The sequence below is a fragment of the Lutzomyia longipalpis genome, chromosome 1 (assembly GCF_024334085.1).
Source record: "Lutzomyia longipalpis isolate SR_M1_2022 chromosome 1, ASM2433408v1".
Lineage (NCBI taxonomy): Eukaryota > Metazoa > Arthropoda > Insecta > Diptera > Psychodidae > Lutzomyia > Lutzomyia longipalpis.
Window position 1 is genome coordinate 36,247,017 of NC_074707.1, and position 23,658 is coordinate 36,270,674.

Here is a 23,658-nt window from a genome sequence, read left to right on the forward strand (position 1 = left end):
TACAAAACAGCCTCAATAGTAACCCACTCTGCTAACCCTCACAAACGCGTTTATTTTCAATTTGCAAACAAATCATTTCTCTCACAAATTCACTTATCCAAGAGGAGATTAATTGATTTTTAATTATCAACACGAAGGTGCTTAAAAATACCTCCCATATAGAGACAAAATTTTATTGAAAATTAAGCAAAAAATTAATGACACAGAGTCATAAAATTATTAGGAGATGGATTAAAGTCCAAGCGAATTATGTATCTTGAAAATTCTACGTTTGAGATCTTTGAGAGAATCTTTTACGGGTTTCAATTCAAAAGTTTAAAAAAAAAATAAAATGTTTGTCAATGGAAGGATTTTTTTAATAAAAAGAACGACAGAATAATAATATTGACATCATAACAAGAATCTGCATAATTTTCCTTTTTTTTATTAAAATTTATCTTTCAATCAAATTTGTTTTCATCGCTTAATGATTAGTTGTCCCTCACAGTTATTAATTTAATTAATAAGTCAGATAATTGAAAAATTTCCATCGCTCAATCTATTTTAACCTTAATTCAAAGCGATAATTTAATTTCCAACAAACTAAAAACAAATCCCAGAATATATTTCCATCTAGAAATATATTCGCAACAAAAAATAAAACTAAACTAGAACATTATTAGACTCCAAGGATTTCCTTTTTTTTTGTCTCTCGAGTACACCCCTCGTGAATACACCACCCACGCATTATTTACCTTGGAAACACCCCCGGGGGAGAGTAAATGCGGAGATCCACTTGTTTCGCTGGACTCATCGCGGTAATTAATAAAGGGATCCGTATTTGGCTTATTCTGGCCACTACATTGCGAATCCAATGGGGAGTTTATGTCATCCGGTAGGAATGAACAATAGTCGTCGATTAAGTCGTCAAAGACGTCACATGATGTGAAAAATGGTGTGGACTCCTCCAGTGGAATACATGCATCTCCAGCCGTTGGGGCCAGATGGGTCAAATCGTCGGGTTCCTCTTTTAGCACTGAAAAAAGAATAGAGAGAGAGAACACAGATACAGAGAGTTGCTTTTATCATTCATATTTTTACAGCAAAAAAATGCTATTTTATGACTTTTTAGGCAGACAGAACATTACGATTGTAGCCTCTTCATCGTCAAAATGCTTCTCATTTTTTTTTTCGAAGGTATGTACTTGAAAAGAAAGAATCCCATCTTGCATAAACAACCACGCAATTTGCAACGACAATACCGCGTTTGTTAATTGTAATCTCAAACATTGCGTTGGTGTTGGCGACGTCCATCAATTTGCAACAACTACACACCGACCATAGCTGTACACAAACCCATCAAAACTTCACGAGGAATATTCCCGCAAAAGCACGTGCAGCTTCCATTGAAAAGCCACCACTCTGCTGTGTTGAAAGGCACTCCATTGAATTTTTACCATATCTCGCGCGACTTCTATTTAATGCGCATTTTCCAACAGTTGAGGTACAACAAAAACGAAAAAATGCGAGACGAAAAAAACAGGAAAAATCAAAATGGGCATTTTAGTCGGATAATTTGCATAACACACTAATTAGATTGATCTTTACTGCCATCCCGTCTAAACATCATTATCTTAGAGGAGTCTCACAACGCTCTATGCTTCACTGTTGCGGTAACATTTTTAAATGTAAAGTAATTCCACACAGGGTGAAACAGAAAAGAGCCCAAAGGGAAAATTTTTTATGATCGTATTAACGAATGGTTTGTTTGTTTAAAGAGGAGTTAAAATATAATAAATACAGGTCTATTATGATTATTAGCAGTTTAAACAACCGATGCTAACATTGAAAGACGGTAAAAGTGATCAAAATGTTTTGAAGGAATAATGTTACTATATATTTTCTGCTTAAGAAACAATAAATATGAATAACTCTTAACCAAAATATGCCCAGAATTTTTTTTGAATAATTTTTTACTTTTTAATACCTCATTTAACAGTCCTTTAAATTATTATTATTATTATTTATTTGATAAGGGGGTGCCATCATAGCTGATGATTCCCCTGAGTCCTTTAAATAAACTGATAAACTAATCTGTGAGATACTTTATTTCAATTTATAAGCGTTTTATTGTTAGAAAACTTTTTACTTAACCAACCCTCTTATGACCATGCTCTTCAGTTTTCATTTACTGATTTAGACGAAAACTAATATTTCTAAAGAAATATGATTTTTTTTTAAATTCTTTATCCTCAACTAATTTACAATACCTACTTACATATTTTTAGTTAGGTTCTAAGGTCAGTTAGAACATTTTTACTCATTTAACAGATGATGATTTAACTTTACAATTTACTGAATTACTGACTACAGAACTTAACGATTACTGAAAGCTTCAGAAAAAATAAATAAAATCAAATATTTTCCATAAAACTCAACGCAAACTCATCAAAATGAAAGCTATAAAATTGATAATTTAATACAAAAAAAAACGAAAATTGAAAAATAGATAAACCAATAAATATTTCATCGGCAAATAAACTATTGCTTTTAATTCCGAGACATTCCTGAGACGAATTGATGAATTATAATATACTATAAAAATAATAATTTTTCTTAGAGAATATTAGATTTAAAAAAATATATAAGTGGCAACAGATAAAACTTTTCCTATCAGGAAAAAAGCATCTTCATAAATATGTATCCCGTGTGCTATATAAAATGCTTTCTTTCATTTTTCACAGAATTTCTCAAGCCACAATTAGTTGGTATACCACAATCGTGGCATACCAAGTATTGTAATCGTCTGAAAAACCGACCACCTCAGATCGGGCTCAAACTTGGTATGAGCACGTTTTAGACATCCCACATTACGAAAATGGTGGTGGAAAATTTTTGATCCGGCCGGCCTGCCGGCCGGCCTTCCGGCCGGCCTTCCGGTGGTCCAAACTTTGCCTTATAACTCGAGAACAGTAACAGATAGAGACTTCCGGTTTGAAATTTTCTATAGAAATGTGGGTGTAAAATTTCATTTTTTCGCATTTTCAAAATCCAAGATGGCCGCCGTCCGCCATTTTGAAATACCGTCAACCACTTCCCTTATAGCTAGAGGTCTGAAATTTTATTATGTTGTAGAGCTCAGTGAGATATTTTCATCAACAATTCATACTTGACAATCGGTCAAGTCGTTTAGCAAATATGGCGGTCTAAAGCAAAAAGTGTTTTTTCGATATATCTCGAGAACGGCTTGACCGATTTTGACCATCTTGGTATCAAATGAAAGGTATTGAGAAGCCCTACAACTGTTTAGAACATTTCAAGTTTCAAAAACATCCGCAAGAGGCGCTAAAAACAAAAACAAAAATTGCCTAACTTTAAGGGGCAATATCTTCGAATTCCGATCATAGATTTCCTTGAATTTTTGATATGTTGTAGCCTGACTCAATATCTTTCACCAGTCCGAAAATGAAGAAAATCTATGACGCCGTTTAGAAGATATGGCCATTTGAAAAATTCTTGTATTTGAAAAGTTCTAAGAGCCATATCTCTTGAACGGCTTGACCGATTTTGCTCATCTTAGTATCAAATTGAAGGTTTTACAAAACTCTACAACTTTCTGGAACATCAGAAACCTCTAGAACCATTCCTTGAGGACAAAAAGTGCAAAATACTGTTTTGGTGAAACAAAAATCCGCCATTTTGTGTTCTGGAGGTGACCTTGAAATGTATCGAAATATATGTTAGATTATAGCTTATTTCAATACCTTTCCAGAACTAGTCAAGAAATTTCTGTAGGTCTATTAGAACTTAAGATATAAGCATTTTAATCTGTCAAATTGCTAAATTTTACAAAAAATCGACCTTGCCTACTAATACTACTCACAAATTAAATTACAACGCATAGACTGACCCATCCGCGTTGTGGTATACCAACTCTAATAACTGGACGCGTTATGATTGACTTTCACTTTCAAATATACTAACATTGAGATTCCCAGTAGATTTTTTTCTCTTCTTTCTCCTTCGTCTCTCTTTCTCGCCCCTTGAGAGCAAATGGGTAATATATCTCAAACAAATACTTGAAATATATGGCTTTTCCTCAGCGATGTGGCGTCGGGAAAATGTAACAGCGAAAAAAAAGCCGGTCAGTGTGGGGAGAAAAAAAAACATGACGAGAGTTATAATCTAAAAAATTCCACGACACAATAATAAAAAAAATACAAATGCCGATGTTATTAAGTACATTACCCATATCTAATGAAAACATTAATTTCCCCGATATCGCTCTGTTTAGTTCCCGATAACAATTATAATGCTCACGTTAAGAAATGCTTTATGCATCAACCCATATGCTTCAGTAGAGCATTACTACATGTGTATAAGAATAGGAATTATTCTGGGACTTTTTACAAATGTACAATTTTGAAAAACAAAAAAAAAGATTTTTAAAGGTTTTTATGAGTTTTTAACTCTTTTTACCAACTAAAAAAATCAAAATATGTTTCTTTTAGACGTTCTTTTCTTATTTCCCAGACGAAACTTAATTTTCATTGTAAATCTTTAATATTTTATCTCTCAAACAATAACAATGTTCTACGTGTTTTTCTCAGAAATATAAAAATTAATTTTCAAGATCACTTTTAAATGAAAAATAAAAATAATTTTATAAATTATTTTAATTATTTTGTTTTAACGATTATTCTTTTCTATAGAAAATTCTTAACCCTTTCATGCCTGAATTTATTCGTTAAGTTAAGTTTCGAAGGTTTCAATCTCTGTTCATCAGGAAAGTAAAATTACCTACAGTCGTGACCTCGTGGTAGGACCGTCGTCAAAATGACTTCTCCGCGGTAAAACGGCTTCAGAATGAAGAATTTTGCCTTCGCAGTGGGATAATTAGTACTATTGGAAAGGTAGGATACTAATTGTCCCACTGCGAAGGCAAAATTCCTCATTCTGAAGCCGTTTTACCGCGGAGAAGTCATTTTGACGACGGTCCTACCACGAGGTCACGACTGTACTGCCAAAATCTAGCTACGAATTTCAGTTTGTAAAAAAATATTTTTGACAGAATTAACACTAATTTTCACTCAATTCTACTTCTTTTCTAGATGGAGGTAAAAAGCAAAGTTGAGATTACAGAAATTCCATAAATCTTTCAAAATCATAAAAATTCGCAATCTTGTACATAAATTTTCCCCCAGATAGCCTCCTCCCAATAATGACTACGCTTTTACAACTCTCTAACCAACTCCTTATAGGTCTTGTCGACTTGAATCAATATTTTTGCAATGACGAACATTAAACAACGCGCCAAGAAAGCCCCCAACTTGTATAATTTTCAAAACAGGTCTCCTGATTGAAATTGGCTACAATCGTATTGCTCTTAAACATGACGATAAGATGCAATTTTTTCTTGTTAATCTCAACTTACTTGTGAGCCCAGGTTCCTCTTCGGAGAACATCAAGTATCCCTTATTCATGTCTTCCGTACGTGGGACGAAGATCTTCTGCGTTGCCGACTCTGGACGCGGTGAGATGGCACTGAGTGGTATGAAGAGGTCCTTTGTAACTGAATAAGTTCGCTTTTGCTCCTCTTTCACTTCCTTTGGCTTCGGTGCCCGATATGTGTGCACTTCTTTACGTAACTGCGGCACAATTTTCTCAGTGGATTTCTCTTGTCTCACATCCAACTTCTTTACACCTTCACAACACCGTACCTCCTGATCCGCTGATTGTTTCGCTTCCAGTTGAGCACATGAGAATACCTCATTTTCATGTTCGACACCACTGCAAAATTTATAAAGAAAGATTCTCTCGATTTTTTTCTCCTCGCTTGTGTGGATGCCTCACGGCTTTTTTGCACACATTGCGATTTGTTGGAGAATCTTTTTTTTTTTTTTTTCAAATCTTTATTTTCGGGCGAGGTGGGGTTCTGCGCCCCTTTTGTGTTTTAGGAAAGAAAATTTATTTCACTGTGATTTCTCACTTCACAAAATTCTACCTTCATTTACAACGACGGGGGGAGAAGAAGGAATTATTATTGTTATTTATTTGAATAAGAGTGAGTGATTATACAACTCTTCGCGTAAATTACGTTTCATTCGATGTTCGTCTTTTATTTTTTGATGCACTGTCTCCTCCTCAAGACGTAATCCCGTGGGGTATGTTGGTGTGTGCAATTGCCTTTTGGTTGTATTATAAATGTTCTTCTTTCAATATTAATGCACCAAATGCATAAAGTGCAACGCGGTTTAAATATAGAAATTTTTCCTCACACAACTCCCAGAGTTCTTATTTTTTTTCTCTCTCTCTCTCTGTCTTATTATTCTTATCCACATCCACAGAAAGACAGTGAGTATTGAGAATCCAGAAAATAATCCATAAAACTTGAAATTTTCTTGGGGAGTTTATTTTTAAATATATATAATATCTTCCACCGGCTTTCTCCTTCCGTTTTGGAAGTTTTCTGTTTATTTTTTCTTCTCTTCTTTTCAGCTGTGTGTGTGGTGTGGAAAAATAGTCTCTGGGTCACACAGTTCTCCTCGCCTTCACCATGAATTGTCACGAGAATCTTCCAGAGTTGAAAATTTTCTTTCTTTTTTTCCGAGGAGAGAAAAGACTTAACACACAATCACTGTTCGACTTTGCACGACAAACTGAGAGATAATTTGCGAATGGAAAATGTGTTCCAATCTCTCTTCAAACATCACTTATCAAACGGTTGAGGGGTAATTTTTTTTTATTTCTCTTCACTGGGTCTTAAGTTTCTTTATATATATTATATGGCGAATTTTATGTAATGTTGAAATTATTTTTAAAATTAAATTTTATTAACTCGCGCAATTGACATTCAATGCAGAGGCGAGTGCTTGATGATCGCGTCGCGATTATATAATTGATTTTCTCGTATCTCAAATCACAATTACATGCACACAAAAATTGATAAGAGTCTCATCAAAACTTCCAAAAAATATTATCGCAATGTTTGCAGCAATTATTCCATTTATCAACGAAAAAAAAATGTTGCTTGTTGGTTGTAGCATCAAAGTACTCAGACTGTTTGATTTTTCTTTTTTAGTTTCAAGTTTTAATTATTTCTTTTTAAATTTATATATTATTTAAAAAGTACCTATTATTTGTGAATTTTTTTAAAAAGGTTTTTTATTTTTAAATTCTCTTTCAGTTTTGGGTATATAACAGCACCATCACCACCACTAAGATACACCCTGTTCATAAATAACCTTCCTGCACAATGATGTTGATTTCATTGTAAATGTTTTTTGTGCCCAAGAGCCCTCATTGTAAATAAATGATAGCACATATCTCTTCAAGCTTTAGTGCATTTTTTCTGCTTTATTGTATGCAGTCAGTAGCATAAAGTCAAGTCACACAAGATAAATGCAACATAGGGTTTTATGTATGATTTTTTGAATTATTCAAATGTGTTGAGATTTTTTTTTTTTTTGAAATCCAGATTTCAATTCTATATATTATTCTTCTTCACTCTCAGTCACATGAAATTATATATATTCTCGCACAAACACTGCGCTCGTAGCAAAACAGTATGGTCCATATAAAACACACCAAGTGCAATTATTCAATTGCCTCTCCTCGTCTGGTCTCTCTCTCAGTCAATTATGCAATTGAATGTACCACACCATTGATTCTGCTTTAAATTCTCAATTTTTTTTCTCTCTTTTGCTCCTATTTCCGAAATAAAATAAAAAGGATTCCTCACACTGAATGTCCTTTTATGCCGTGAGTAAATCCAATCACAAGGAAGCATAAGAGAACACCAAAAAAAAAGGAGTGCAAAAGAAAAAGCCCACAGAAGGAGAAGAGATTCTGTGACAAAACTCCTCACACTTGAGTACCACCAATGCGCTATCAAATTGAAATCCAACTGACTCCGGCAAAGCCACAATTGAGACTGACGGGAGTGTGCTACACACTGAAATTCTGAGTGAGTTGGCAATGGCTGTCGGGGAAGCCGACATCGGGAAAAGAGAGAAGTTGTGAATCGCTAAACGAGATGTCTCGCTCCACACAATTCCCGCGAATTTTCAATTCACGCGCACACCCTGACCCTCCCCACCTTGTTAATTCATACCCCTTCCAGCTCCCACCCACCCCCATATGTACTACATACCCCAACTACCTTCACAACTACCCTAAAGTTAATAATTGGAAAGGAGACTTTTCCCTTCGTCACATCAAAAGTGTTTCTGTGTGTGTTTGAAAATTATTTATTGCAAATAACTTTTGCCACTTTTCACTAAATACTACCCACACCCTACACTACACCTACAACCACCCCCTACCACCCATTCACAACGCAAAACACCCAAAAGATACCCCGAAACCCATTCAATGAAGCCCTTGCAATAAGATTACAAGGTTTTACATCATTATGCCATCAGAATTGAAATGAAGGTGCGGTTTAATTTGTTCGAGCACAAATGGAACTCTGTGCGCTTCCTCCCTGACTCACTGGCACTGTAATGTATTTCGCAAAAATTATAATTTATTGCCGACTTTGTATTTTAAATGGAGTTTATATCTTAAATGTTAAAAATGTAGGGCAAAATTCAGATAAAGACTCATAAAAAGAAGTTTTATTGATTTAAAAGTGAATGGTGTATTTTGAAAACACCCCAAGTTATTTTTGGTAGGTATAGTAATAAAATACAATGTTGATGATTAATGTGAAGCGAGGAAGGTCTTAACCATTTCAGAAATATAAGAAATTGAGAGATTTTAGTTAAAAAAAAATTGGAAACATTATTAAAGTGAAATTAAGTAATCCTTGTTGAATTTTCATAAACTAGTTTGTTTCCGGATCGACCGGAAACTGTCCGAATTTTATTTGTTTTTAGCTTTTTTTTTTAATTTAAGATACAAATTGCATCACGTAAAAAGGAATATCTTGGTAAGAATTTGATTTTCTTTTGATTTCATAATCTTTGCATATTATTTAGTAATTTCTTGTTCCAGAAACTTTAATGCAATATTCCGGAAGTTGAATGATGTGCAATTCTGAAAAACTTTCAAGCCTAAGCTCAAAGCTAAGCTAAACTTAAAGTCAATAGTTTTTCTCGTTTTTATTTTAAAGTTCAATTAAAAATGTTTCCAAATATTTTACTAGAAAAATTTTTAAGAAAAGGAAAAGACGTTTTTGCCATAACCAATTCAATAAAACCCCGCAAATCAAACAAATCATTGTCTGTGAAATTTTTTTCTCTCAATTTTTGTTCTTCTAACAAGTCATTTAAAGTGTCCATGTGCAATTTCTACCACACAAGTTGCGCTATTTGCCAATCTCTACGAAGCAAGAAGACCAAACGTTGAAGGCTAAATAAGGTAAATGTTGAAAATTTGTGCGCCAAACAAAATGTTGTCTCTCTAAAACGCACGAATGGGAAGAAAATCAACAAAATATCACGGGTTTTGTATACAAGAACAATATGAGTTCTCGAGGAACGATGGAGACCACTTGAGAAGTTGTCTTCTTCACTTCACACACGACACTTCTAATATGGAAAGTGCAAGACATTGGATGAATATATTTTGAGCATAAACATAAAATAAATGGGGTAAAGGGGGTTGCAGGAGGTTGTAGAGCTACCCTGGTGGAATGGTAACCACAGAAACCAAGTATGGACGCCTCAGAAGGTTCCAACATCGCTAGAAATGGACAGCAAAAGGCAATACGGGAGGTGGGGATGTTTAATTTCAGAGAGGCTTTGAACTGCAATCTCTACGGGCTAATTTATCGGATCATTAAGCAAAAATTAAATTGCTTCAGCAAATTACGAGTCTCGATGTCTGTTTGTACTCTGGAACTGATCAAACATTTTCGATTAAAGAAATAAAAGGGACTCTTCTATATAATATTTCGATTTATTTCATCATCGAAATGTCCCAAAAAGGTGCAAATTACCATGAATAATTTTGAATTATTTATTGAGGACGCATTGGTCCTGCCCAACCTTTCAAATCCATGAATGTTTTACGCAAGAAAAATAAAGGATTATTATATGTCGGTATGGTGAAGGAAAAATGGTTGTGGAAGTGATGCAAGTCATATGAAATTAATGGTGGTTACACATATGAGGCGGACCCATGTGTATGAATCATTGCTTCTGAAATTTTCCATTTCTTCTTATGGCTGCCGAAATAGGTATTCAATATGCATAATCATCATTATACGCATGGCTTTTGAACTTGAAATTCGAAATTGAATTAATTGTGTGGATTTCTAACAATAGTTTGACTATTTTCAAATTTTTATAGCACATTTCAGGTGTCTTAGAAAACTTTTATAGTAAATTTCATGAATTTTGTTTATGTAACTAATTTAAGACAAAATTGTTAATTTTATAGCCATTTAAATATTCTAAGAAAATTAAAAAAAAATATAATTTAGGATAAGTAGGGGAGGACGGTGCTAATAAAGTCACTTAAGGGTTTGGAAAAGGCTTAAAATATCATATTTACTAGCTAGATAGAACAAAATGATCTGAGAAAGAGTTGTAGGGCAGTAAATTTCCTAAAGAATTGAGCAATACATTTCGCTTTATCTATTTGGGAAATATGATATTTTGAGCTTTATCTAAACCCTTAAGTGACTTTTTTAACCCCGCTCTCCCCTATTCCATTTTAAATTCTAAAACAATTCATTTTGAATTTTGTATATTTTTATAGTAATAGGTGTAAGTATTAGATAATCTCATCCATATTTTTTTATATTATCTAGAACAACTTTGACCATATAGAATCGTTTTTCTTTCTTCTGCAACATTGTAAGAAATATAAATTTTGTGAATGCAATAATTTCTTTTTATTTATGCTGCAAACTTCATTAACAAAACTTGTGGCAATTTTTGCTTCTTGATTTTCTCTCTCCACATTCATCTCAATTTCTTTCCCTCCGTCCGTTTTTCTGTCCCGCACACATTAATTTCATTGCAAACCCAAAAGAGATGAATCCACGCTGAAAATGTCCATATGTACAAACACCATCACCATTTACTGCTGTGCAAGACTTTATTTGAAGAGTAAAGCGCAAGAAAGCAATGGATTTTAAGTGTGTTTATTGGAAATGGACTTAAAAAGGCAGCAACAACTCTTCCATCATAACCCACCATCTCTGCACATTGTATTGAAACAGACAGCGTATGTCATCGCAAATATGTGCGTTCATTAATTTTAACCAACACACCGCGAAAAGAAATTTTATGCAGCGATTTTCTTGGCAGTGTCGCTGTTTGTATGTTATTCCTTTTCTAGTCATAAGAAAATTGTACATAGTACTACAATCAAGTCCAACCTATCATACTTTCGCATTCTCATACGTCTCTCCCTCTCTTTCTCTATATAAACAAAACATCTAATAGCGTCATTGCAAATCCTCAAGAGGATTATCGACAAGAAAATAACATTACATAAACATTCTTAACGCTGTAAGTGTAAAAAAAAGTTCCTCTTTGCACGTCAATTGAAAGAAAAAGAAGGAAAAAAAGAAATATATAGTGAATTTTCCAAATGCATCGCAAATGTATATTTCACAATGCATTGATAACGAGCCAATATTAGACATGTTATCACAAACTCGCGGTGCCAATCAACATTAAGCTGCGATATATTCCATTTCTTGAACATCTCTTACATAACCATCGTGCGATTCAACACTCATGAATTTCTGGGCATTTTTCTCTCTCTCTCATTTTTCTTAAAAGGCACCACACAGCGAAAAACCTGAAGCCCAAATCCGTCGCGAAAATGCTTCTGGGGAACCGGTTGAACCACTTGCTTTCCGTCAATAATTTGTCAATTCACCCAGGTATTTGTTTTCTTTCACAAACACCCCGAAAAGAAAGGTAAAAAGGAACACAATCAAACACCTCGTGGGTTCTTCTTGCAAAGCTCCTATACATTCTTCTCTTAACCATATCATGTATACGTTACATCCACCGAAAAAAATCCTATATTCGCAGACGCGAGACCACAAGATATTTATATTTGGTTCTTCATTTGCATTTTTTTGTGCCACACATATCTATAAAAGTTATTTTTATCCTCATCAACGGAACAAAAAAGAAGTGGCAGAAGGTGTGTGATACGAAAATGCTTGTGAAGGCGATATGCCGAAGAAGTAGGTATGTATGTGAGTTGATATTTAATCATGAAGCTGTGGTTAAGCTTGCATTTAGTTGAAGTTAAATGTTGAAGTTTTCAATCTACCCAGACGTCTGGGAGAGCTGTCTTACATAAAAAGAACAAGCTTGGAGATTCCAGAGGTAAGAATTGGGTTTGATCTGAAATTTTATCGAATTAAGAACAAGACTGTCCTGGAAGAGATTTTCCTTATTTTTTTTATCTAGAGTTTGGAATGTTCTACAAAGACACTAATAGCCGCAAAGATTAATTAGAAATATCCCAAAATCAGAAAGAATAATAATAAGACAGATTACGTCGTTTATAATTAAATTTTTAAACCAAATTGGGAAACAGTTCTTTACCAATTTAGAAAACAACTAAAATTTGTTTTTCCTTTTCACTTCAACTCACTCAAATGAAAATTCTCTTTGATAAGAAACTATAAGTCCAACATTTTCATTGAATTTTCATAGAAGAAAATTAATTTCAGAAGAAAACCAATCTAAAAATAATAAACTTATATATAGCAAGAAGTATTATGTGGATTATTTATTGATCAGAAGAAGCCGTTTGTAAGAGTTGAAAAGAATTTTCTGAATTGCAATTATGCAAACACAAAGTGTCGGGTGATCTGATAAACACGTGATCTTCAATACAAATCACTAAACATCGCCGTCATCAAGCTTTGGTCATTGAAATGAATAAACTCACATGAATTACATTCGCTATCTGCGTATTAATTTATGCAGATCAATTGAACTTGATATTTTTATTACCACCAGAATGCAATTATTTCACATAAATACAATTTAAATGTCTCTTTATATTTTTCATTTTAATTGATATGTTCTTATTACATTAAATCCACCACACATTGAAAGAAAAAAACTTCTTTTATTATTAAACTACCCCGAGGTGTTACAGCTTCCATTTTCTTCCACTTTTTATTACTTTATGACATTGCGCGCATGTTGAACCCCCTTTTAGTTGGAAACTTTTCCCCAAAGCATAGTCAAATGATGCATAAAATAAATCATATTCATATCCTATTCGCAAACGGTATTAAATCCATGTTATGCATACAATTCCCCAAGCTTGGAGCACGAGATGAAAAATAATATATTTTTACATTTTCTTACTCAAAAGAAACAAATTCAGCGAGAGTGATAATAAAAGCAATAAATTGCAAATATGAACACAGCAGTAGTGTTATTTTTATCTTTGAGATATATTTTTTTTCTGAATATTCCAAAAGACACTGCTTGTGTGCTATTTTATGCAAAATGCTGAGACACCATCAAAAAGTCAGGGAGTCCATAACATGCTTACGAATAAATTCAAAATCATCCAAATATTAAGTTCTTCGTCAAGTTGAAAATGCTCAGAAAGCTGTTGAAAGAAGTTACCAATTTATTGTGTTTTGGGCGGTTGAGCCGGGAGAAGGAGAAATGTGAAGTCAACAGCGTGAAACACATTCAGTTTCAACGTGATTAACCCGGCAAATCAGACAGATAACTCAATCCCGATAGCATATCATCTGCTTGAGATTAAAACGCGGCACTTCTGTCTGGCTGCAATCAAAGGTTATCCTACATAGTCCAAGTATTTGAGACAGAGATAAAATCTACGCACTGAATTGTCACGAAAAATGAGGTCGTTAGCAACGTAAAATTCAACGCCATCTATTGTATTCAATACCCTACGATAGTGCCATCTATTGAGAAAATTATTTTGCCACTGGAGGAAGAATTGGAAAGCCCATTGAGATTAGATTTTTATTATATCTTTTAGCATCAATTTTATTGTCTTCTTATATTTTACTTTCATCATAAAAATATTAAAAGAAAAATCTCCCTCAAATCTATTGATTTTTCAATGAAACCTAAACAAAACCCGGCAAAAAAAAGAAGAAGAAAATATCTTTTGGCAACATTTTAACATGAAAAGCTATTAAGAGACTTTTTATGGTTACATGTTTCACGAAAATAATAAACAGCCCGTGCTTTCTCATCTTACTCATTTCATATAATCTATGTGCATACAAGTTACAACCATTGTGGTTCCATCCAAGTTAAATTATTGTATATACAATGAAATTCACGATGACGCTCTTTTTTCTAACCACACACAGAAATGGCCATCGTGGGAAGGAAATTCTCCTCTCAGGAGGAGCCTCCAAGCTCCCCCAGAAAGCGTCTCTAAGAAAATTGTATTTTATAGAACTGACGTAGAGGAATTCTAGGCGAGAAAAGGGCGAGAAAAAAATGGGAGGGAGTTAGCATTTTCGGCTTTTTATTGCAACACATACACAATTTTCTTTCCCCAACACACCAATATTTCATTTTCACGTCAAACTTGCTTAAATGACCCGACTTTCACTACCCAGCCGCCCTTTTTTGCCATCATAAGTAGTAAATAACTCCGCCTGCAGACAGATTATGGCGGAGAAGAACTTTAGATGTTGTTGAGTATATAATACCAATGTCATGGGATCTCATTACACTTTAAATAGATTCTGCTGGATTATGGTGTGAATACTAAAATTAACTTTAAGCTGTCTTTGCCGATGGAAATGTTTTAGGGTTTTAGTATAAGAAATTCATTGTGAGGGATTTTCTTATTGATTCTTTATCTAATTTTCAAAGTTTAATTTTTATTGGGATAAAAATCATAGATTTGTTTTTTTTTTAATGTTTTTTTTTTAAGTTTCTTATCAAAGAAAGAAAGTTCTCGATTTATACTTCAAGAATCTTAATTATTTTTCAGATATTTCTTAAAGAAAAGTAATTTTTTACTTTAAAAATAATTTTATTTCCTCAATTCATACTAAAGACATTAAAGTTAGGTAAACACGTTAGTCTCTCTTTAGTATCCTGATTCTGGGAATTAAAATTTTCAATTCAACCCTGAAGCCACAATCTAAATATTCCATCAAACATTCATATTAGACCATTTATTGAATTACGACCAACAAGAGAAAACCATTGAATAAAAGAATTTTCGGTCCATTCAGCAATATTGGAGTGATTGATTGAAGACTGTGCCATAGGACCTCGCTCCACTGTACTTTGCAATAGAAATTAGATTGACACGTTTTCACAGTTTCTCTGAGCAATAGCTGATTTTTTTTCTTATTCATGTGACATGGAAGAAAGAGAAGATATTTTGGCACACACACAGAAAATTCCATAAGGAGTAAATCTATACTTGAAATCTATCTCTGAGGGGACCCAAAAATACATATAGCAGATAAATAGCTATGGTCTCCGGGCCTTTATGCTTTGTGAAGAAGCTTCAACTTAGCATTCATCCACACTCCTTCCCACCCCCTCTCCCTTCAGCATCGTGAGAGAATATGTATTTGAGTTTTATGTATATGGGTATGTGAAAGTAGCGAAAGTCGGCTGAAATCGATTTTCCCACTTTCCACCCCAGCCAGACAGAGCGAGATATAAGCCCCAAGATCCGGTTCCCCCTGTACACCGTCCCCATTCCTCCCCCAGCTCTATACAATGTTATATACACAATGGGAGAGAGAAAATGTGCCTCAGTGTGTTTTTTTCCATCCAAACGGCAAGGCTGGAATCGTTGAGGGATGTTTTCCATTCTGGGCATGCGGCCTTCATGGGACCTTGAACTACACAACGATCCACCATTCTATATACTTTCGCTATTCATATTCAAACATACAAGGAAATGCTTGTGGGGTTGCCTTTATATAGAGAGAGGAGTCAACTACAATCAAATTTTAATGGAAGCACCAAAAGCTTTAGGTCGAGGCTTGTGAGGAGTCGCACACACAGCGTCACTTTCGCCTATCGCATACGTACACCCTGTTTTTGGCTTCCAGATAGAGGGGGTGGTGGGTAAGCCCCATTCCTTTTTGACACTTTATATCCCCCACGTTGATCCTATAAACGAACCTCCTCCCAAATACCCCTCTAGCTCTAAATCTCACAAGCAAAAGACGACTTTTCTCTGCGGCACAAAGTGCCTTAAATCTTGTACATTACATAAATATAAATATTTGTTTTACACGTGCTGTACACCATCCTCTTCCTATTGCCACCCCCACACAGCATCCACCCAGCCACATGGCCCCCAAGGCCGATGAAGAAGAGCCCAAAAAGGAGGAAACAGCCACGGAATGACTGAGAAGTGACTTCTCGGACTAATTTCAAATCATTCTCGCCTTTCAGCACTCCCCACCCCCACTCAAACCCTTAAGGGACCTTTCTTCATCTCTATTAATTATCTCCTCCATCTGACTTCATTATCAAATTCCCATTTGGCACCAAGTGCGCATCCCCAAAATCCCAGTCCAACCAGCCCAGTCATGCCCTCCCACAGCTCCGTAGGAAAAAAAATTGATAAAGAAAACTTTGAATTTCTTCAACACATGACTGAACTGAATAAATTAAATACCCATTGGCATATGAAAGAAAGAAAGAAAAAAAGCCCTACTAAAGCTCCTCTCTGGCTGGTAATACGTATTAAATTCAGAGTGGTGGTATAATTTTGAGGTAGGTTAGGGGCGACTAGAGACGAAACACCGCACAATTGATGCTTCACTGTCCGTCAACGTGATTAATGACTGTACAGTGAGAAGCAGACAAAATTGCACATCTCCACTCTCGTGGCTAAACTTTATTGAATTCTTCCATGTCAGAAGAGCTGATAAGCAGAAAAACAATCTATTGATAGTGGAATGAATAGCTTTTGCCTGGGGAGCTTTTCGCCTAGAAATTTGCCTTCTTCTCTCGGGCGGCTAAATAAATAAAGAAAATTCAATTGAAACCACACCGTAGTCATGAATTATGTATAAAGAAAAAATCCCAGATCCTACCAACATAAATTTTGAAAGCTCGCAAAAGTCTTTAGCGTAGGGACACACTGCTGTGGTGTAGCATCAGCAATGCAAATTCATTCTCATTTAATAAAGCAAAAATTAGATTTTGAAGAGAGAATAAGGAAAATTTAATTACCAACGGCCTTTCTTCTTAAAACTTTGACAACAATCACTGATAAATGACTTATCCACGTACATACATATATATTTGGTTACTAAACTTGGTGGTAAGACACCTACACGTTAGTCAGAGGAGGCAATAAAGGGATGGGGTGTCATGGAGTATATTATTTTTAAACTTTTAACGACTTTGAGTCTCTTATCAAGGACTCAGGAAATTGTCGAATTTTCATAAACTTCCGAAAAATTAATTAACTTCGAAGAAAGCCAAAAGCTCTAAAATATTAGCTAAAAATTGAACTTAAAAGCTTTAAAATTGACGAGGTTCTATCTCTTATTCAAAATAGAAATATAAATTGAATAAAAGGAAAAGTTTATGATAAAAGTTTCACCGAAAAATTGTCCGTTTTTTTCAACCAAAAAAAAATCGAAGAGCTTTTAGTAAATTACAAAAAGATATTTTCACTCCTATTGAGAACATGAAGGGTGAAAAAGGGTTTAAAAAGAATCCTCCTGATCAGCATTCGATAAACAAAAGAATTTCTCAAAAAGATTGAAAAGCTAAAATGCCCAAAAATCAAGGCTTTTGTCCTTAAAAAATGGAAAATTCCTAATGAACATTACACAATATGGACAATGTATTTATACCATCTTCTATTCAAATGTTATTCGAGAAAATCCTCGTGTGATTTATTAACATTTAATTAATTAAAGGAAACAAACTTTGTATTGTTCGTATTAATATCCTGGAAAATGTACCCAAATTTCCTCAAAGAATACAAATTTGTTCACTCTTATTCAGAAAGGAAACTTTGGTTACATAATTCTCCAAACAACGAGGATACGCATTTAATTTTCTCACACACACAGTATATACCTCTCCTTTTCGTACAGCTTAACACAATAAAATTTGGGGCGTTGATGTGGTAAAAAAGATGCGAGAAAAAGGAAAATCACAGCTGAAATAATGTGCCTTTGTTGCACGATGGTGAAACTCCACCCAAAACCCAAAATCGGATATGCTTTTACTCCGACAATGTGCCTTCGTTGTCGCACAATTTCAAACTGCTAGACTGACTGGTGTCGAAAACTGTAATCAAAGTCCTTCCATCCCTTCTCCTTGATAAATATAAGAAGCTTTCCTCGCATGAATCACATAATGTACAACAACATACATACATGTATGTATGTAACTTGCGTTGAGAGCTTTCAAAAAAGAAAATATAAGAAGAAAAGCGATATTACTCACACACACATAACCACCATAATCAGCTGTGCAGAAAATATCCTTATAGCAAAAAAAAATTCCCATAGAGATAGGAAGCTCTCGCACGCACACAGGAGCCATCCTATTTGCGTGTATGACACGTGTCGGTGAAAAAAGTTTAGATAATTCTACAGAGAGACAAAATTAGAAGCTTTCTCGAGTATTCCTGGGTAAATAAATATACAACCCGTAGGGTTCTCATTTACTTCCCCGCACACAAAATCTCAAGAGCGACTGCGTATATTTCCAAGGCATTTATAACGTAAAATAATTCCATAACACCGTATAGAACAGAGTATAGAACTCAATTGCCTTATATAGAACTTTTTTTATCGCCAACAGCAAGACGAAGGGCTTCCTCTTATTGCTTCAAAAAAACTATACTCAAGAATTTTCTCCAAGAAGAAGAAAAAATAACCTTTTGCCGGAAGCAAATAAGAAAATTATGGTAATTTTGGATGCTTTCTGCCAAAAAAATATCCCATTATCCACCTTTTCGTACCCACTTTGCAAACATTTTACTTTATTTTATAAAAATAGCACAATTTTGAAATTCATCAATTTTTTTTTCTTCTTTGGGTACGTATATTTAGTCATTCAACTCTACCCCCAAAATTCCACTCAGAGACTCAAAGTAATTTCATCATTTTTCTCTCGCGTAATTTAATTCCATCCATGGGTCTAATCCATCAATTTCGCACCATAATTTCATCACACCGCATAAGCAAAAAAAAAAATAACTTTGGCGGTTTTATTCAAAAACAAGACAAGTCTAGAGGGAAAATCTCGAGACTAAACTTTTCTTTGAGAGTCTGAAAAATAAAATTCAAAGTGCACTGATAAGACTATCAGTGAGATGAAATTGAATGGGGAAAGAGTATATTGTTTACTATCTCACAAATGTAGATGAAACCTTGACCCTACGTCAATCAATTCAGCTTTTTATTGAAAGCATCCGGTATGCATGATGCTGCTGCAACCAAAAATGAGACTTTGAGACCACCACGACATACATTTACCCCAAAAAAATCATCCTCGCACAATTCAGTTCATTCATTCTACAAGAGCCCTAAAACTTCTTCACTATACCTGCCTGGTTGCTCAAAAAGATCCAACCTTATCCGGATTAAGCAGGAAAAGCATAATCTTTAATAAAAATAAAATACTGAAGTTGATAAGATTTAGTTTCGCCAGTACAATCGAGTTCAATCGGATTGTTTTAAATTACAACATGCAGAAGGTCAGAATAGATCAGCCGATTGGCTGATTAGGTGCTCATCAATCGCCTTTTCTTGCGTACAATTCCCACTGAGGTTAAGAAAAATCATGAACTAGATCTTCATGACCGGGGGAAAAATCAGAAAAGCTGTAAAAGCAATTTAAATCAACTAAAACTAACATAATTACTAATCTTTTTGAGTTCAGAAGAATCAGGGTTGGAGTGGAATCTTTATGGAATTATTATGGAAATATTACTTTGAGTTAGACTCGTCAGAACTTATTGAAGAAAATCATTTTTGTAGCGCCCTATGCTGATGCTAACCAGCTCATAGAGTGAGTACTGCTAATTCGGAAGTAGCTGTAATGTCTGCTAAGTCCTAGAGACAGCCAGCTATTTCTAGGTTACAGACTGACCTTCAAATAGGCGAGAGAGAAAAAAGAGCGAATAGAGAGCCAGGAGATGTGAATTTGATAATAAGGATGATTTAGTCTTAGCTTAGCCTTCTTCAAGCGTTGTCGCGTCTACTTATTACATGTGAGGTTGAGAGTCAGAGGTTACTGGGGGAGTTATCCACAGTTAAACAATCTTTTAGTTAGATAGTTTAAGAACATTGATGGACCAGAGAATCACATCTCAAAGATCCTTTCAAGGATCCTGCCAGAGTTTTTCGCTTTACAAAAAAAAAACTTAGCTTCAAAGAACTTTAAAATAAAATGCATTCAGGCTTCCCAGAACTTCCTGAACGACCCATAAAATTTGGCAGTGTTTGTGCGTTTTGTACTAAAGAATGAGAGATATTTAAAGTTAATTCTCACTTGTCGTGGGGCTGTTATACTCCGCCTAAATTGCACGACCAATAGTGAGATAAATTTGCATTTGAAACAATTAAAATGTTCATTGTCGTGAAAAACAGATCAACACGATAAAATCACGAGATTGTAGCACGGTGTAATTAAGAAAAGTTTTTGAGAAAATGTTAATGGATGAAAATTAAATACATCGCCTCGTGCACGTTTTCTGCATTTTCATTCATGAACAACACATTTGTGCGGGTTTTTCTCATATGGTGGTGGTGGCATAAAAACAGAACATTTTCCTTGTCAAGTGTTCAAGTAGAGCACAATTATGTAATTAATACCCTCCAATGTATCCCATGTGATTTGCGCCTATAGATAGCTTATGTGAATGTAAAATGATTAAACACTGTTGTTTCTACACCTTGAACTTGACCTTATCTTGATTTGCTATTTTGACAAAAAAAAAGGAGAGAGCGAAACATTCAAAACAGCTCCAACGTGGAGACAGAATGGATGGCGGGTGCGAAAACATGCCACTTTGCGTGACCACGCAGCACAAAATTACATTTTAAATTAAGTATTTATGTGTTAGGAATGCTATAAAGAAGGTCCGAATGGAAATTCTTTAGTATTTCTCTTTCCACACTCTCTTTATGTGGGGGAAATATATTGGTATTATATGTTTTATGTTTGTTAGAAAATAAATAAGGAAGTGTTAAAGAGAAATTAATTTCAGTAGGGGAAGACGGGGTAATTTGGCCACTTTGGGGGTTTTTGGGATATATCAAGCAAGTGTGGTAGTACGAAGAAAAACAAATAGCCCTATTTTGTAGGAAATTTTCCGGCCTACAACTTTCCCATATAACACTTTTCTCTATCTCGATGAGAAATGGGTGAATTTTCCATTCTCCTGGACCCTTTGCTTAGTGTCCAAATTACCCCGAGCACGGGTAATTTGGACACTTTGGCGCATGAATTATTAAACATGAAAATTTTTGGACAATAAAATAATTTTATTTTTCCGATTATTTTATTGGAAGATAGGACATTTATCTAAGATTCATTTCCAGTAATTAGCCAGATAAAAATATTTAACAGAACCTCAAACTTTAACATTTTCTGAACCATAAACGAGCAAAAACTAAAAGTAGCCGTTTTTCAGATTTTCGTAACTTTCTTTTTTTAGCTAAAATTTTTTGGTATAAATTGTTTATAATCATAAATAAATCATTAAAAGGCACAACCATAGTGAATATCATGAACATGCGTCGGAAAATAGTGCCGGAAAAACTCAAGTGGCCAAATTACCCCACTCCAATTTTCCGGATAAAACCATTTCCACAGGAAAATCTGTTTGAGATATCGGAAAATGGATGTCACTATCGTGTTTATGGGGAATCAATGGCCCTTAGTGACGTATAAACTAATTTTTAAGCGTTAAAAAATTATCGGAAGAGTCGAATTTTCAAAATGCCAAAAGCACTTGAAAATGGAAAAAATGGTTTTTATCAAATAAAAGAAAATCTAATGATCGGATTTTCCCCAAACTTGGTACAATTGGTTATCCCTATACCCCGAAAGAAAAAATCACCAGAATTAGAGAAATTTTTACTCTCACTCAGAGAGTAGCCCCAGTGGACTGTGTGTCTCTAGAATGGGTACACAAAGTCACTAAATCTGTGGTTGTTTGATAGCAATGAATTAGCAAATAAACTGATTTAACCACTCGTATTTGACTAAAAAGTGCAATAATCGCAAGAAAGTTTATTGTTTATAACCTAAACATAACAAAGAATAAGCAAAATGACAGAAAAACCCGAATTATGACATTGTGACAATCGGATTTAGTGGCTCATGTGTCTCTATATTGGGGAATCAAGTCTACTACTTTAGCGACGAGCCCCAGTAAACAACGATTCTCTAAACCTCTAGCAATTTTTTTTTTCGGTGTAGGGAGTATAAACTGTGAAGAAATGGATTTTCTAGCATTAGCGGTAATACCATTTTTAGAAATCGAAAGTGGCCAAATTACCCCGTCCTCCCCTACAACTACATTTCCTCAAGAGCTCAAATGTAGAGCTTTTTTGGGAGCTTTTGCATGTTTTATGTCATTATATAGTTCTACAACCAACAATTAAAGATTTTTTTAATATATTTTTATTGTTTTAATTTCTACTTTAAAAATTCGCCGTGGAAGTTTGATGAGATCAAATTGAATTATGCTGAAAGCGAGAAATATCATTAGCAAAAACTTTCATTTCAAATAGAACATAAACATTCTCTTAACTTTAAATATACTAAATTCACATCCTAAATAAACACAAAATACCCACAACATGAAAATCCATTCGTGAAAACCCGCAGAATCCAACACCTTCACTGTGCAAAAATATTCCATTTATCACGATTATGTGCGCTAAAAACCTCAAGTCAAGCGCAGAAACTAAATTTTGATTAAAATGTAATGGGAATGTCTCGGAGTTTCCTTTCCCCACAAAATTCTTACCAACCCCCGTCCCTCCTAAAGAAAAAGGATATATCACGACAAAAGGACACCCTCATTGATATAAATTGTAAAATCTATGTACCATAGCACAGAAAAAGAGTGCATTTTCAGTGAATGGATTGAATTTGATTTTTGCTGTGTGTGGGAGTAAATAAGAGAATCTCAAAAATTTTGCACTTCACACATTTCTCTCATATATATAAAATTTATTTTATCCTCCGCCCATCCGGCAAAGTCCCATTGTGCTGTAATCCCTGTGAGTCGTTTCCTTTAAGTGAGAGTAAAAAATCCACTCTGGCATTTGATATGGCATTACCAAACTACATATTATACAGGGTGGTACAGCTGTGATGCTTCTCATTTTAATTGTTTATAAAGGTTAACAATCACGAGGAAAGAAACATTAAAGATTTTGCTTCCTTTTAGCTAGCTAGTTTCTTTTCATGAAACTCAAATAATTTACATATGTTATATAAAAAAATGAGGAAAGTTTATCAAGAAATTAAAATTTTTTGGCCTTTGCGGTTAAGATATTCAGGAAGAATTATGAGAACCGTCAGGAGATCAAAAAAATCAAAACTGAATTTAAAACATTTTAGTAATTTTAATGATTTTTTTTTCTTTCAAGAAATAATAAGGGATGTTATTTTTTGAGTCAATTGACATAGAATTGAGCAATAATTTCTCTAAAAAGTTAGGTCTTTATTCAGTATTCTCAATGCAAGATTCCTAGATATTCATTTCTAGTTTGCCTAG

The 23,658-nt window shown here is 34.4% G+C and overlaps 1 protein-coding gene across 4 annotated transcripts in view; it reads right to left on the reverse strand.

The window, feature by feature from the left end:
* LOC129787046 (protein similar) overlaps positions 1–23,658 on the reverse strand; it is a 75,488-nt gene that overhangs the window by 10,574 nt on the left and 41,256 nt on the right. For all 4 annotated transcript variants that reach the window (XM_055822344.1, XM_055822343.1, XM_055822345.1 and 1 more), the window contains 2 exons: positions 5,414–5,769; positions 735–1,015 (listed from right to left, as the gene is read on the reverse strand). In XM_055822344.1, coding sequence (XP_055678319.1) covers positions 735–1,015; positions 5,414–5,769 — 637 coding nt within the window. The remainder of the gene's footprint in view (positions 1–734; positions 1,016–5,413; positions 5,770–23,658) is intronic.